General features: G+C 41.2%; 1 protein-coding gene across 11 annotated transcripts in view; it reads right to left on the bottom strand.

The window, feature by feature from the left end:
• The window catches only part of abi1a (abl-interactor 1a), a 34,778-nt gene extending 21,051 nt beyond the window's left edge, over positions 1–13,727 (bottom strand). For 4 of the 11 annotated variants that reach the window (XM_018741148.2, XM_018741144.2, XM_018741142.2 and 1 more), the window contains exons 1-2: positions 13,332–13,724; positions 4,603–4,770 (exon numbers count right to left, since the gene is read on the bottom strand). In XM_018741148.2, coding sequence (XP_018596664.1) covers positions 4,603–4,770; positions 13,332–13,448 — 285 coding nt within the window. In that variant the 5' untranslated portion in view covers positions 13,449–13,724. Of the gene's footprint in view, positions 1–4,602; positions 4,771–13,331 lie in introns of all 11 variants that reach the window. The other 7 variants (XM_018741145.2, XM_018741146.2, XM_018741143.2 and 4 more) reach the window with 4 other exon arrangements.
• Positions 13,728–13,755: the final 28 nt, after the last annotated feature.

Here is a 13,755-nt window from a genome sequence, read left to right as displayed (position 1 = left end):
AGACTTCAACCCACTTCCTTGACATGTTTGAGTGAAAGGGAAAGCAAGATGTCCTCTGGGAAGTCCTGATTCTTTTGAGGGGTGGAAAGGAAAAGAACTGTGTTTACTTATGTGCAACCCAGCACAGACCAGCACAGCTACTCTACATGATTTCGAGCACTGCAGTAGACAAGCCGGACATTCGGTTGGATGCTTCCTTGAAAACGTTGAGAGGTTGAGAAAGTGTGGACTTCTATTAATGGCCAAGATGTTACTAAAGATGACTTTATACATTTAAGGACAAGCCTTTAAGACAGTGGTTAGACAAATTCTGGCTCCCTTGTTATGCCGACGCATGCCCTGTTAGGACAAATTTTTAAAAGATGCAGTTCCCGTTACCTGGCTGACCCTATTGAAATAGTGGTCGTGTTAATTTTTTTGGTAACAGGCAGGAGTTCATTTTATACAAATTGCATAATAAAACCAAATATTCACCAGCAATCTCTTAAGCGAGAACTACATATCAATTGAACGCTCATGCTGACGATCACACATTTTATAGACTGATGTGCATCAAGAGCAGCAATGGCCAAGAGAGGAAAGTTTAAATAATTTCATGACAAAGAATCAACGTAAGGTTTCAAATACTCATTTTTCACATTAAAGTGAGTCTGATAGGGTTTTGAAAAGATCCTGAATTTTAGTGTTTTTTTTTTTTTTTGCCTTACCTAAATTAAAGCCAAGCATTTAGTCCAGATAGTTTGAAGTGTGATTAAATGAACAGATGTCAGAATTCAAACCAAAACACCTACAAGCCACAATATGTAGTGTGGGGCTGATGTGTTGCAGTATACCATCAATAGTATGGACAAGACTATCACTATTTTTCAGACCATTCTATAAGAGGAGGTTGCCATCCTCTATTAAGCAGCCCCAACAGCTTTTCTGTAGGATGCATCATAGTTAAACATTTCAATATGCACGTCTTCATTGATCCAACAAGAATGTCAATGGAAGACTGAACAAACTACTTCAGAAAACAAACATGAATGGTTTAACCACCTTTCCATTTGTGAAGACCCCATTAGTCAATGACGCACTCAGACTCAAGGCTTTAATCAGGGGCAATGAAAAGCCATTGTCATGAGCAGAGAGACCAAGAGGATAATGAGGTCTGACCACGAACAACAGTCCCCAACAATCAAACACCACATATCTCAACCAGCAGCTGAGAGGCTTTCCCGTAGGACTGCTGACTACTGCTGAACTGACAAAGCTGCTTGCTGCCATTTCATCACACCATCTACAGACTTCCCTAATACAGCTGGTCCCTTACTTGTGAATTTATTTGGAACAGAGATGGTTACTCAAGAAGTTAACTGAATGTGACATGAAGCAGGCAAAGGGCTACATTTCTTTATGCAGCTGCTCGTGTGATGTACAAGGGCAAAAACAGGAGCATTGGATAAACTGAGAACAAGAATTGTTCATCTGCATTTTTAACTGCTGTGGAACACATGGAGTTCCCTGGCTGCCTATTAATGACTTGTAAATAAAAAAGCACATTAAAGAACTGTGGTCAGAGACACATCAGGGTGTTGCTAAACTTAAGGCAGCACTTATTCACAATCACCTCAATCAATCACCATCTACTGGCACATAAGGTGACACTTTGGTGCACAACTTCAACTGGCATACTACCTATACTTGAGGGGAAAAAAAAAGTACCTCAAAGTCTAAGGGTGAGAATTTTGAAACTAGAAAGTTCATAAATCAGGGACCCACTGTACATGACAAACTGCAAGTTTAGGTAGTGACACATTACACACAACACAGCTGGAGCTGATCCAAACAGAACTACTAGACTGGCATTACAAAAAAAAAAATAACCCAAAGTGCTGACAAAGTAGAGAACAAAAGTATGATCACTACTATTAAGGTAATATATGAAGAAGCTAACCAGGCTCAAAGGTTGTGACCACAGCAAAAATTTATGGCACTCTCCTTCCTGTCCTCTGATAATTCACCTGCTATTTATGGTCTGGGTAGCTAGATACAGGTCTTGGCTTCTGGGAAAGTTCCAACAGCTGATCCATTCACCCAATACTGGCAAAGAGAGCCATCTCCAACCAACTGGCACAAAATCAGAGTTAGCAGAGGAGGAAAAGATTTGTGCCAAAACTGATCAAAAAGGAATGGACAACTCCAAGACCAAAATCTCAAGGCTCCACTTAAGAAAAATGAATGACAAGGGAAGCCAAAGGTAGGGGCATTGATAGTATTATAACATTTTCAATGCAGTGTTAATGACCTCAAAAATTCATCTGCTGCGCTCTACATGTTACAGGCAGACTTCTACCTCCTCATGAACACACACAGGTCCCTGAAGTGAACCATGTTCAGTTGGGGTGTTCATTGGCATGAAAGCCATACACACAGTAGCAAGTTTTAATGCTGAGGACTTTGGCCAGAGAGGGAGAGGCAGCAATCCAAAGTCTAACTTCACATGCAACATTCCACAGTGTGTAGCAGCCATGTCCACAGCAGCGGATGAAAAAGCCCTGTCAGACACCGAACTCTGCAACTTTTTGTAATCTGCACACAAACTCAACTGCCTGGGACAGACCCTCTGTAAAGAGATGCCCATAGAGACATACAAGGCAGAGGTCAAAGCACAAGTCCCACAATGCTGCTAGCTTCCAGCAGAAGGGAGACACAGGGCTGTATGATGGCTTTCGGTGGCAGAACCTTCCATAAGATGTCACGTGGTTGAAGACGACTAGTCAAACATGGGATTTTCACATCACCCACTAAGGATGCAACAGTTTGTGGGGTGGGGAAGCACCATAGAGGTTTTATCAATACTGAAAACAGAATCATTCATTATAAAACAAGTTTAAAGAAAAATGTCCAGAAAAATCTATGTAATTGTAATGCTGGCAAAGCATTCCAGCAAGCTGACTGTTGAAAACCATTGTTTTATTCAGACATGTGCTGGCTTGTACCAGTGTGAGGTGGGGCATCTGACACCAGACGTGGGGCATGCCCGTTCTGAAGCAGGCAATGTCACAAGTGAGAAGATAAAATGATATCCTTCAAGGCTTAATAGTGTGGAGACAGATGGAGCTCCTAAAAATCTAGCTGTAAATCTTAGCACATCTCTCAGCAACACCTCCACTGAGGAAAGCCTGTGCTCATGAATCTGATGATCACATCAAACGGTCAAGAGACTAGGCAAGAGCTTAAACACACCCTACAGATGCCTGTCTCCAGTGACATACAATGATTACTACATAGTATTTAGCTGCCATCTTTGTCCAAGGCAACAGTGTTGGACAACAGTAAACTACAATCACTGATCCTCAAGCACACGGTCTCCTACGATAGTTCAGGAATCAGGTCAAGTTCAAGTTTTACACCACTATATAAAGATGTTAACACTTCTGCAATGAGCCGGTACAAATCAGCTCTGCCTAAGAGAAAGAGGAGGAGTCACCAAGAATTTACGAAAAAAATCTTTGGCAGCAACATCAAATCAAGTATTTTGTAATAAACAAGTACACAAATGAAATCAATCAGCAGCCTGAGCTGTGAAGCATTTTGCACCCATAATTAATAAAGCTGTCCAGCAAACAGAGCTACAAAACCCTGCTTTGTAGCAGACAACAGCCACCAGCAGCAGAAATCAAGCATCTGGTGTCATACATGGACATTGAGGAATCCAAGATTCACAGAAGTCCAGAGACCTGTGTGTCCACATGTGAATGAGCCCAGCAGTCTGAACTGTGGTATAACTTACTGATTCTTCGAGACCAAAGTCACTGTAAAGAATATAGTTTTTTTTAAAAAACCAAGCAACAAAAGCATGAAACTTGCACAAGTTCTAATTTAAGACAAGCAAATGTTAGGTGTGCAGACTTGCTGATACTGATAAGTGAACAGATGAATTACAATATAGATTTTGATTATCAAATTTGTTGGATAAGCTTTTAATATTTAATGATCAAATTTTCGCATACCAGTTACTAGCTACCCAGACCACATACCAGAGTTTATAGGGGCTAACCATCAAATACTACAACACTCAAAAAATCCAACAGATGAAATATGCCTGTACAATGTTTATCAACCTTTACAATGTAAAATATAAAGGAGGGGAGAGAGAAGAGAAAAAAAAACTCCCTCTGGGCCAAAGCCTGACCAGAATACTCAGGCTTGTTTCCACAGCAACAACTACAATACAGACAGGTTTCCTGTTCCTCTGTCCATCTGGGTTCTTGACTTTACTGCCCAGAAGGTCTTTAAGTCCCTGACCCTTCATATATTAGAAAAAAAAGTTTTTTTCTGCAAATTTAACTATGATTTCACCAAGGCAGAACTTTCAGCCAAAAGTTGACAGGAATAAACTGCATATATTTTTTTTCTTTCATAACTCTAACTAGCAGTAGATTAGAAATCCAGGCAGCTTTATGTATTTATCCCACTAATTGCTTGGGTAACACTGTTATAACTGGACACAGTCATTCAGAATGAAAATCTGAGGAGGCATGTTATGCTGTGTGTTTCCAAGGCTTAGCGTGAGAAACACAGAGGGTTAAGAGGTATGATGAAGATTGGGCTTACCTGGGAGATGTGGTTGATGGACGACTCCATTCTGCGGAGCTGGGATGCCTGGATATCAAGAAGCTGCAGCACATTGTTGGCCAGGGCATTGATCTGGTAGGCCACGCTGGCCAGTGACTGTGTTGTGTATGCCTTGGTCTCCTCCAGGGCCTTCCTCTTGTCCTGGGCCTGTGAATGGTGAGAGAAAGTTTGGTGAGTGCTTGTTCACCAAAGGAAATGACAAGGGAGGAAAAGGTCAGAGGTCACTGTTGGATTTCATGAATGCACAAGGACTCATTCTCCACATCCCCAGTACAGATCATCCAACACAAACCAGCCCAGAGAACCATGCTTTGTCAGGCAACTCTCATCTTTATGTTTTGGGAATATACTCTAGCAGTTATAAAAACAAGCATCAGTTCCTTGTTTGAAACCCATCTTCCAGGGTTTGAGACTGAAGACAGTTATAGATAACAGTAAAACAGCTTTCAGGGAATGTCAGGAATTCCAGGCATGGAAGTACAAGGACTATCAATACCTCAAAGACATGAATAGACATGCTCTTCGGGGACATTTCGTCAGGGCAAGCTTCCAAGACATTTTGAGCATGCATTAGTTGTGGACCACTTTTTGTTTTTTTTTTTTTTTTTAAAGGTTCTACGATAATAGGAAGCATTAAAATTAGAACTTTTAATTAAAAATGGAAAGCATAGTATCTGAAAAGGAAAACAGTATTCCACTGTATACTTCAAAAAATAAAAACAACTTCATACATTGGCCAGCAAGATAGGAAGTCAATTAATGTGCTGTTGAAGAAAGTTTCCCCAACACTACAAGGGGAACAGACCATTTTAATAGATACCATGTAAAGTGAACCCATTACTGGAATACCCTAAAGGTTGCAACTGAGGGTGGAGCTTCTGCTGGAGATTATTTCAATTAATACTTCAACTACAAAAATCCAGTATGACTAAAACCTATATACACCTACTCCAAGTAAGCACTTTATTTGGCAAGTATTATTGCACATAAGGAATTTGATGTGATGGATGCTCAGATATTTAGCATAAGAGAAACATTAACAACATTAAGTGTGTAGAAAATGCAATGCAGTACAGTGATTTACAGAAATGTTTGTGCATATCTCATGAGCACAGAAACGGAAACAAACGCTGCTCAATATAAATAGGTGTAATAGCTTTAATTGCAATACATACAGGATTATGCTCAACTGCACAGTAATCACATATGTAAAATAGACAACCTGAAGCATGCAGACTTTTCCAGAAGTTAGCACAAGCTAGAAGCTGACATTTGGAGTTCTACTCTTCAGCACAAACAGAAGCACTGTAAATGCCTCCATGAATGAGAGGCTGAAGGTACCATCTGTTCTGGAGACCAGACAGAGGAGGAACACAGGGCTTCCATGACAGAACTCACAGCCACTCAAGAAACATGCTCAGCATAGCCGGCTGATGCTCTGACAGAAACACGCACATGCAGACAGGTGTGCAGCTGCTATCTCGACATGCTTAAAAATCAGAACCCTTCCTCCTTCCTGTTTGCAGAACACTGCCAGACAAAAGCACAATGCAACATCTTAGTAACTCACTTACACAGCACCAGCGTTCATGTTCCCAATGAAACATGTATTTATTCTGCTGTATATGCAGGGCGACACCCTTAAAAAAAAGAGGGTTACCTTTCAACAGCCAAGACAGGGCATCATACTGCGATACTCTGGAAACACAAATACAACGGTACAATATGCCAGGGGTTCCACAGTGTAAATTTATTAGCAGCTTCAGGGTATTCTAAATGAAAGATACGCTTGGGGAAAATACAAACTTGATTAACAATGATCTCCACAAGTTACACTTCAAGTGTAATGCAGAACTGTGGTGTATCCTGTTATCTACCACAATCTAAATATTGCGTTTAAAATGTACACGGCACCGGAAGAACAACATGGTTTGGCTTTGTAGCGAAAAGACAGGTTATACAGGCAATTTATCATCCCCAGGGCTGAGAACTTTCAGAAGGGCAAGGTTCTACAGACCTGTTAAAACTATGGTGAATCATTTTGTAGACTGGAATTTACCACCACAGAAGCCATCATTTCCAGTGGCTCACATTACTCATATTAAGAATTCACCTCATTCTTCCGCAGTGATAAACAAGGACACTTACAGAAAGACATTCTCAAAACAAAATTTAACTTATTCAAGGGCAAAAAAAAAAAAAAAGCTGGGGAGCCCATTCAAAGATAAAAAAAACTAAAGCTAAGTAACAAGGCTTTCTTTTTTACTAGGCAAGGCTGCAGCCAGCTGCAGAGATAAGGGGATTGCGGCTGACGTAGAAATCAGAATCACTGCTGTGGTAATCAGCAGAATCCTACCAACACCATGACATCTGACCTGGGATACAGCTGCACAGCAGGCACTGTAGACACACACACACACACACAAAAATCAGTGGCCTGACCCTAATACTGTTTGCCATTTTGCCCTTAATGCAACTGTACTGATGTCATCTTCACTCTCTTTTCTGTTTTATACATCCTCTCCACATTTTCTACATTGCTTACTTAATTCAGAGGACTAGCTTTTGACAAGGGGGGAATTGAAGAAATGCTACTAAAAACCACAGCTCAAAGTGTAACAAGTAATACGAAGAACAAGCTCCAAGACAAGAATCAGGTTTTAATAGTAACCACGAGAGCACACTACAGAAGTGTTGAAGGAAGGATTTTGTGCTCTCAGGAGGTGTTATCAACATGAGTATACCCTGCCTCTGGAAACAGCAGGGGGTGGGGAAGGGGGACTGGAGCAGGCATCAGTGGTCAATGCATACAGCCAAACCCAAAGAGCAGGAAGGAAAACTCCCAGGCTTCCTCCCTCTGGGGGGGGGGGGGGGGGGGTCTAATGAGGAGTTCCACCCACTGCAGAGAAGAGACAGGACCAGGACTGCTGCCTGTCACCACCTGGCCCGGGGTTCACTTACATCCGACGGAAGATGTGCTGCCAAATACTGGCACTGCCGAGTGCGGAAAAGGATGGAAAGGGTGTGGCCTGAATGACCACAGTCTGGAAAAGATGCACTGTACTGTTTAAAACTGCTATTTGTAACTCTTTAATTTATATATACCATCACTGCTGATCTAGAATTCAACTCAATGACCTAGTTGCTTAGTTTGATTTTACTCAAAAATCAGCAGTTTACACAGACTTCACAAAACGTGGTTGAGTACCATAAGAGCCCCGAGTGTGCATTTTTAACCACCTCGAGCCTCAAGTTTATCACTTGATTTTAGTTTACATTTTGCACACCAAAAAACAATGCGGTAGATACAGTTCCGTTGGGCACTGAGATGGGGCTGATTAAAGCTTCCTTCCATCTCAGAACTTGGACATACTAGAGGGTTCTATAGAAATCACCAGACTGCCAGTCCTTAAGGCAGTATCCTGCCAGGCCCAAAAAGCCCAACAGGTTGTGAATGACATGACCAGCAATGTCAGCCTTCCATCAAATCCTGAATGTGGTGAATCTGGTTTAAAAAAAAAAAAAAAAAAAAAAAAAAAAGGTTATAAGTAATTTCATATAAATAATCTGAAAGTTCAGTTCACAAGTTGCTTGTCTACACTTAGCTGGATCCCACTTTACAGGGAAAAAGAGGACCTGCATGATGCAATTGTCTGGAAACACTCATTTGTCCAAATGCCACAGTAAGCTGATCTTGCCAAATGTGAACTTGAGTTGAGGAAGTGAGTAACCAGTTCAACAATACCAGGCTGAACATTTCAAAATATGGCTTTACCACATACCAATATAACTTTTCGCTCCACTGATGATCTGCAGAAAGAATAACTCCTCCTCAGCCAGTACCGCTGTTGTGAATAGTACATCAACTGGCAACTGTACACAAGTTCACTCTTCACACCACCAACATGTAAAGTTTCTCAAAACTGACTTGCACCATTTCTCCTTAAATTATGTTTCTGTCAGGTAATCTGATTCCAACATCTAAGATTACGTTTATACATTTGCTATTCAATGGGACTTATGCTGACAACTACTTAAAACAACAGACTATTTTAAGTACATGTTGGATGTGTATGAATCTCAAACTCAGTGAAATGAAATGTGGTTCTGCACACTCTAGGTTCCATGCCACTTTACAAAAGGGGGAGTCTGTTGTAAATGAATAAATATTAGTGGATTTGGGAAAGCTCCAGGCTCGATTATACTCAAAGACAACAGTCCTCACTGGCTTTCTTAGGAACTTAAATTTCTCATCAATTGGACAAACGGGAAGCCAAAATCTGCTTTACCTACAGGGATTGTGAGACTGAGCAATTAAACATTCCATTAAACACAACAACTAAATGCTCCACTAGGCCAAACGTTCGTGACACGAAATCCCAAAAACAGCCTAACAGCTCTCTGGGCTGATTGTGGAAGTTAAGCCTTAGAACAGATGCTAACACTTCAAGTGTTTTCACATCTTATACTACAAAACACACAACAAATGAATTTCCATGTTTTACAGATATTCTCACACAGCACAGAGTGGGGGAAAAAGATTTACATAAAACAATCAAATTTAAGAGATCTGGCACAATGCCCAAAAGCAAGGACAAAAATAACACTGGTTTCATTAAATGAAGCATGGCATATCACTTTCTTTACAAAAAGGTCCAATGCTACAAGATAAGTTCTGTGTAATAAGAGGGGGACACTGGCCTGTTCTGGAAGGAAGGGGTGTGGTTTCAGTCTGTGCTACACCCTGCCTGATGCTGTTGCCTCACCTTGGAGTTATCGCATGTTTTGCGCAACTCCAGGCTTAGATTGCAAGCTATATTCAGGTCAACTCATCCATCGAGCAACCAAAGTAGCCCAAGACATGGTTTTTAGAGCTCACAGCAGGTAAGCTGGCGTCATGCTCCTATCTGCATGTCCTCATTGCAGAAGATTTAAAAAAAAAAAAAAAATGATGCAATACAATAAGCAAATCATACATTTGCCCAAGAGATACTTACACAAATAGGAAAATAAAATCAGCAACTTAGAAGCAACTGTGTAATTAAAATGTAATTTTCACTGCTGCATTGGCTGGCATGGCAGCAAGCACTGGTGTCACAGCCTAGAGGGTGTAAATGGATAGGGGGTTGATCCCAGCTAAGTCTGTATGGAGTTTACATGTTCTCCCCATATTTTGCATGGGTTTTCTCAACAGTCCAAAGACACTGGCTTCAGATGGACCACTGACTCTAAATTGCCCATAATGTGTTGTTACACTGCTCTGCAGTATAAATGTGTTGTCACATCACATTGGAGACAACTGTCTGCTAAATGAATGAATGTAGGTTTACTTACATTTATCCAGCTGATGTCTCCAATAAATGTACAATGTTAAGTTACCTACAATTTACCCATTTATACAGCTGGGTAATTTTACTGGAGCAATTTACAGTAACTACTGTAACTCAAGGGTACTACAGCAGAAGGTGAGATCTGAATCTATGACCTTTGAATCTGAAGGCAATAGCTCTAACCACTATGCAAGAGGAAATGCTTTAATTGTGCATAGAACAAGAGACCCATCACGCTCCCAGTCAAGATGGGCTAGGAAATGCCATGATGAAGTTTTAAAGCAGCAGGTCTTTGCCCACTAGTTCCCACTGGTATGATTAAGTATGATATAACATGCCTTGCTGGGCAACCTGTGATTACAAAAGGAAGTGAAAAGTGACTGGTCACTGCAAAATGCTCAGATGGGTGTTAGCAGGTGGGTGTGGGGCACAAGGGGACAGGATGAGGGTGGTTCTGTCAGTGAGGAAGTTCTTACCATCCGCCATGCTCAGCCCACACAATTACCCGCAGGGACCTGAGAAGCCTAGGTAGGAGAGCGGCTCATCTCTAGCTGGAAGACGAGCATGTTCGAACCCTTACTGAGAGATTTTCACCTCAGTCTTCTGCCATTTTAAAAGCCACTTGCACAAGTATTTAAATTTATATATAAAGATTATTTCTAAGACTTATGGTCATTTAATACAAGTAGAAAATTAATGCAATTTTCAAAAAAGCCAACTTTTTAAAATTTGAATAGAGTGGTAAATGAAGGACTTAAGAATGAAACCACCAACCAACAGAAAAACCACAATTAGTCATTCCACCCCACCACACCAATGATGAGGAAAGAGAAATTAAGCTACACAAGGACAAATTCAAATTTAAACACCAATTCATAATATATAATGAAAATAAAACCCTATAGCCTGGTCACAATTGGAATAAGCAGCAGTGACCAACTGTCAGAGGTGTGCAAAAAGGTTTGGTGGTTAAGTGGGTGGGGCAAGGGCAACCCCACATTACAGGGTGTGTGTAGACCCACTGGGGCCATTTTATAACCACAGCTAAAGATAGCACATGGAGGGGGATCTGGAACTCACAGAGAGGGCACAGGCTGAGATATGTAAACAGCATGGGCAGCCACTGAGGTGGGAAAGGGGAGAGTGTGTGCGTGTGCGCTGAGATGTTTGGAGAGCGTGAATAGAGAACTCAACACCCCAGACTTCCCTTGCAGTGTTGGGGGGGGGAATTAAATGTTTTAAACAAAAGTTATGAAAGTCGGCCACGTGAAAGATGCAGAATACGAAAAAAAAAACACCACGTCTCAAACAAGAGCCCACTGATTGTGTGACAACTTGAAAGCTCAGCAACATTAGCCACGCCACTCACAGTTAATGCTGGTTAATTCCAAGCGGAGTGACATGCTGTAGGGAGTTCCACAAAGCAAAGCAAGTTAAAACTATCAGTCTGTGCTATGCGAGTCACAGTTAGAGTGCGAGACCAGTTCAACCAACCTCATCACTTACTGCATTCTACAGCAGACCCTGAGGGCATGAACCCTGGAGGCTGTCAGGATGCCAACAGAACGGGTTTCTGAGTTCAGGAAGAATCCCACACAGTGTGTTTAAAGTATAATATACAGCTCCTAAAGACTCAGGGTAACAGCAGAGATGCCATGTAAAGTACACATGTGATTTGCAGCTATAACATCTATTTTTGCCCATTTTATTTAAAGGATATTTAAAAAGTTACAGAAACAAGATTAACTTTCCATCTGAAAATATACTACAGCCAATTAAAAAAAAATCCCTGTATGCTTCTACAATGTTTCCATTTGCCTTTTTGCAATACATAAGTGATTTCCTTTTGTTCTACAGTATTTCAGAATTAATAAAGAACAATCACTTGGCTTTTTCTTTGAATGGTTAGCATATGAAAGTAACTGGTGAAGACCTGGCAAACATCAGTATCAGAAAGTCTACACAGAACCATACAAGACAATGACTGAAAAATCATCAAACCAGTGTTTGTTACACTGTAGCCATTGATCAAAAGGTTACTTCATACATTTTAATAAGCCATTCAAAGCGCTGTTCGTGAAACAAAGCAGGCGATAATCACCCAATATATCACAAGATCCATAAAGAAAGAGACCCTAAGGCCAGGCAGATTCAAGGCATCTCTACACACAAAATGTATTGTTTAATTTTCCCTTCCTTTAGGAACACATTAAGCCTGACACCATGCTCTCCTTCAATGCCGGGACACAGAGCGGGACACCCTCAATAAAATAAATACCCTGATTGATACAGTTAGAATACATTGCCTTTAGAAAGGAAATGGCAACACACTAACGTTAGTTATGTCACACTAAGCCATCTTGGATAAACGTAACTGCAAAAAAATAAATAAAAAACAAAAAGCTGAACAAGTGTATGTGCCACCATGTGCAGCAGCTAGAAGGGCTCTTCAAAGGATGCTCTCCTCTGAAACAGTGCTGGTCCAATTTCCAGGAATCAATGCTACAAAAAAGGATCATCCTCTAAATGTGTGTGTATCCTGTGAAATGCCACATTTGAAGAGTAATCCCCAAGTCAAGTATATAATATCCAAGTCAGAAATAGTCATAAACATATAATAGATAAATAGTATACATAATGATACAACTTAAACAAGGTGTTACGAACTCAAGATTTTCTCCAAGCATCTTCTTCAATAAGGAATCATAAGACAAATTATGAAATATCTCATTTAGCAAATTTAAGAGAAAAAGTGTCAAAAGTTCATTTTAATCCTTGGCCTTACTCAAATTATCCCATAACTGATTATTTCAATATTTCAGCGCGCCACACGTAAGGAACACGTCCGGCGCGCGCGACACCGGCGTGCCGCGAACTGGCGGATTTCATCACGATAAATCATTGAATTAAACGTGCTCACCCGGAACGAAATGAAACGTAACTTACTTGGTGTATTATCTCCCACGCGGTGAGGGACGGCTGTGCCTTTCCTGCTGTGTGGTTTTCTTTTTTTTTGTTTGCTTTCAGTGTTTGTTTTGTCTTTTTTCTGCGTTAGTCTGAGGCGCTGTGACAGACACACCCTCCGCGGACACACCAAGCAACACACCCAGGCGCTTCCAGTTCCACGCCACTCACCCGCTCAGGTTTTACTGTACTAACAAAAATTCCCATAAAGGCCGAAAATGTGGCGAACACACGGACACAGAGCACTGGGCGAGTGTAAACGGTGTGTTTTGTTGTACGTTTGTGTCCGCGTCCGGCCGTGGACACGGCGGCTCTCATGCCCACTTTCCCACGCTGACAAAAAAAAAAAAAAAAAAAACTCAAATCAGGGCTCATTTTCAGACGAAACATTAACGTTTTCTTGTTAATTCTTACCTGAACATAGTTGTTCTCACAGTACTCGGCTACCCTGGTGAGGTTTTGGTAACTCTCCACCAAGGCTCTTTTCCCGGCTGGAATTTCTTCCTCTAGTAACATTTGTAGCTCTGCCATCTTACGTCCCTCAGCATCGCTTCTCCGCCTTCCGACGACTGGAACCGCCTGCTCTACCCACAGAAGGAGCCCCACCGCTTAGAATTGTGGGATACATAGCCTCATTTTCGCCCAAATGAACCAGCTCTTCTGAAATTGCGAGCCGGGTAATGTAGTTTCGAAAAGTATCAACCGAACAATCTTTTCTTTCCACTAGCGGCTGTTCAGACGCACACTATATAACGTATTTTTGATATGATGGTCGAGGGCAGAAGTAACATAGGTGTGATATTTGTGTGATTTCAGTCTCATTAAAGTGTCACGTACA

This window comes from Scleropages formosus, chromosome 19, assembly GCF_900964775.1.
Source record: "Scleropages formosus chromosome 19, fSclFor1.1, whole genome shotgun sequence".
Taxonomy (NCBI): domain Eukaryota; kingdom Metazoa; phylum Chordata; class Actinopteri; order Osteoglossiformes; family Osteoglossidae; genus Scleropages; species Scleropages formosus.
This window is presented reverse-complemented; position numbering and strand designations above follow the sequence as displayed.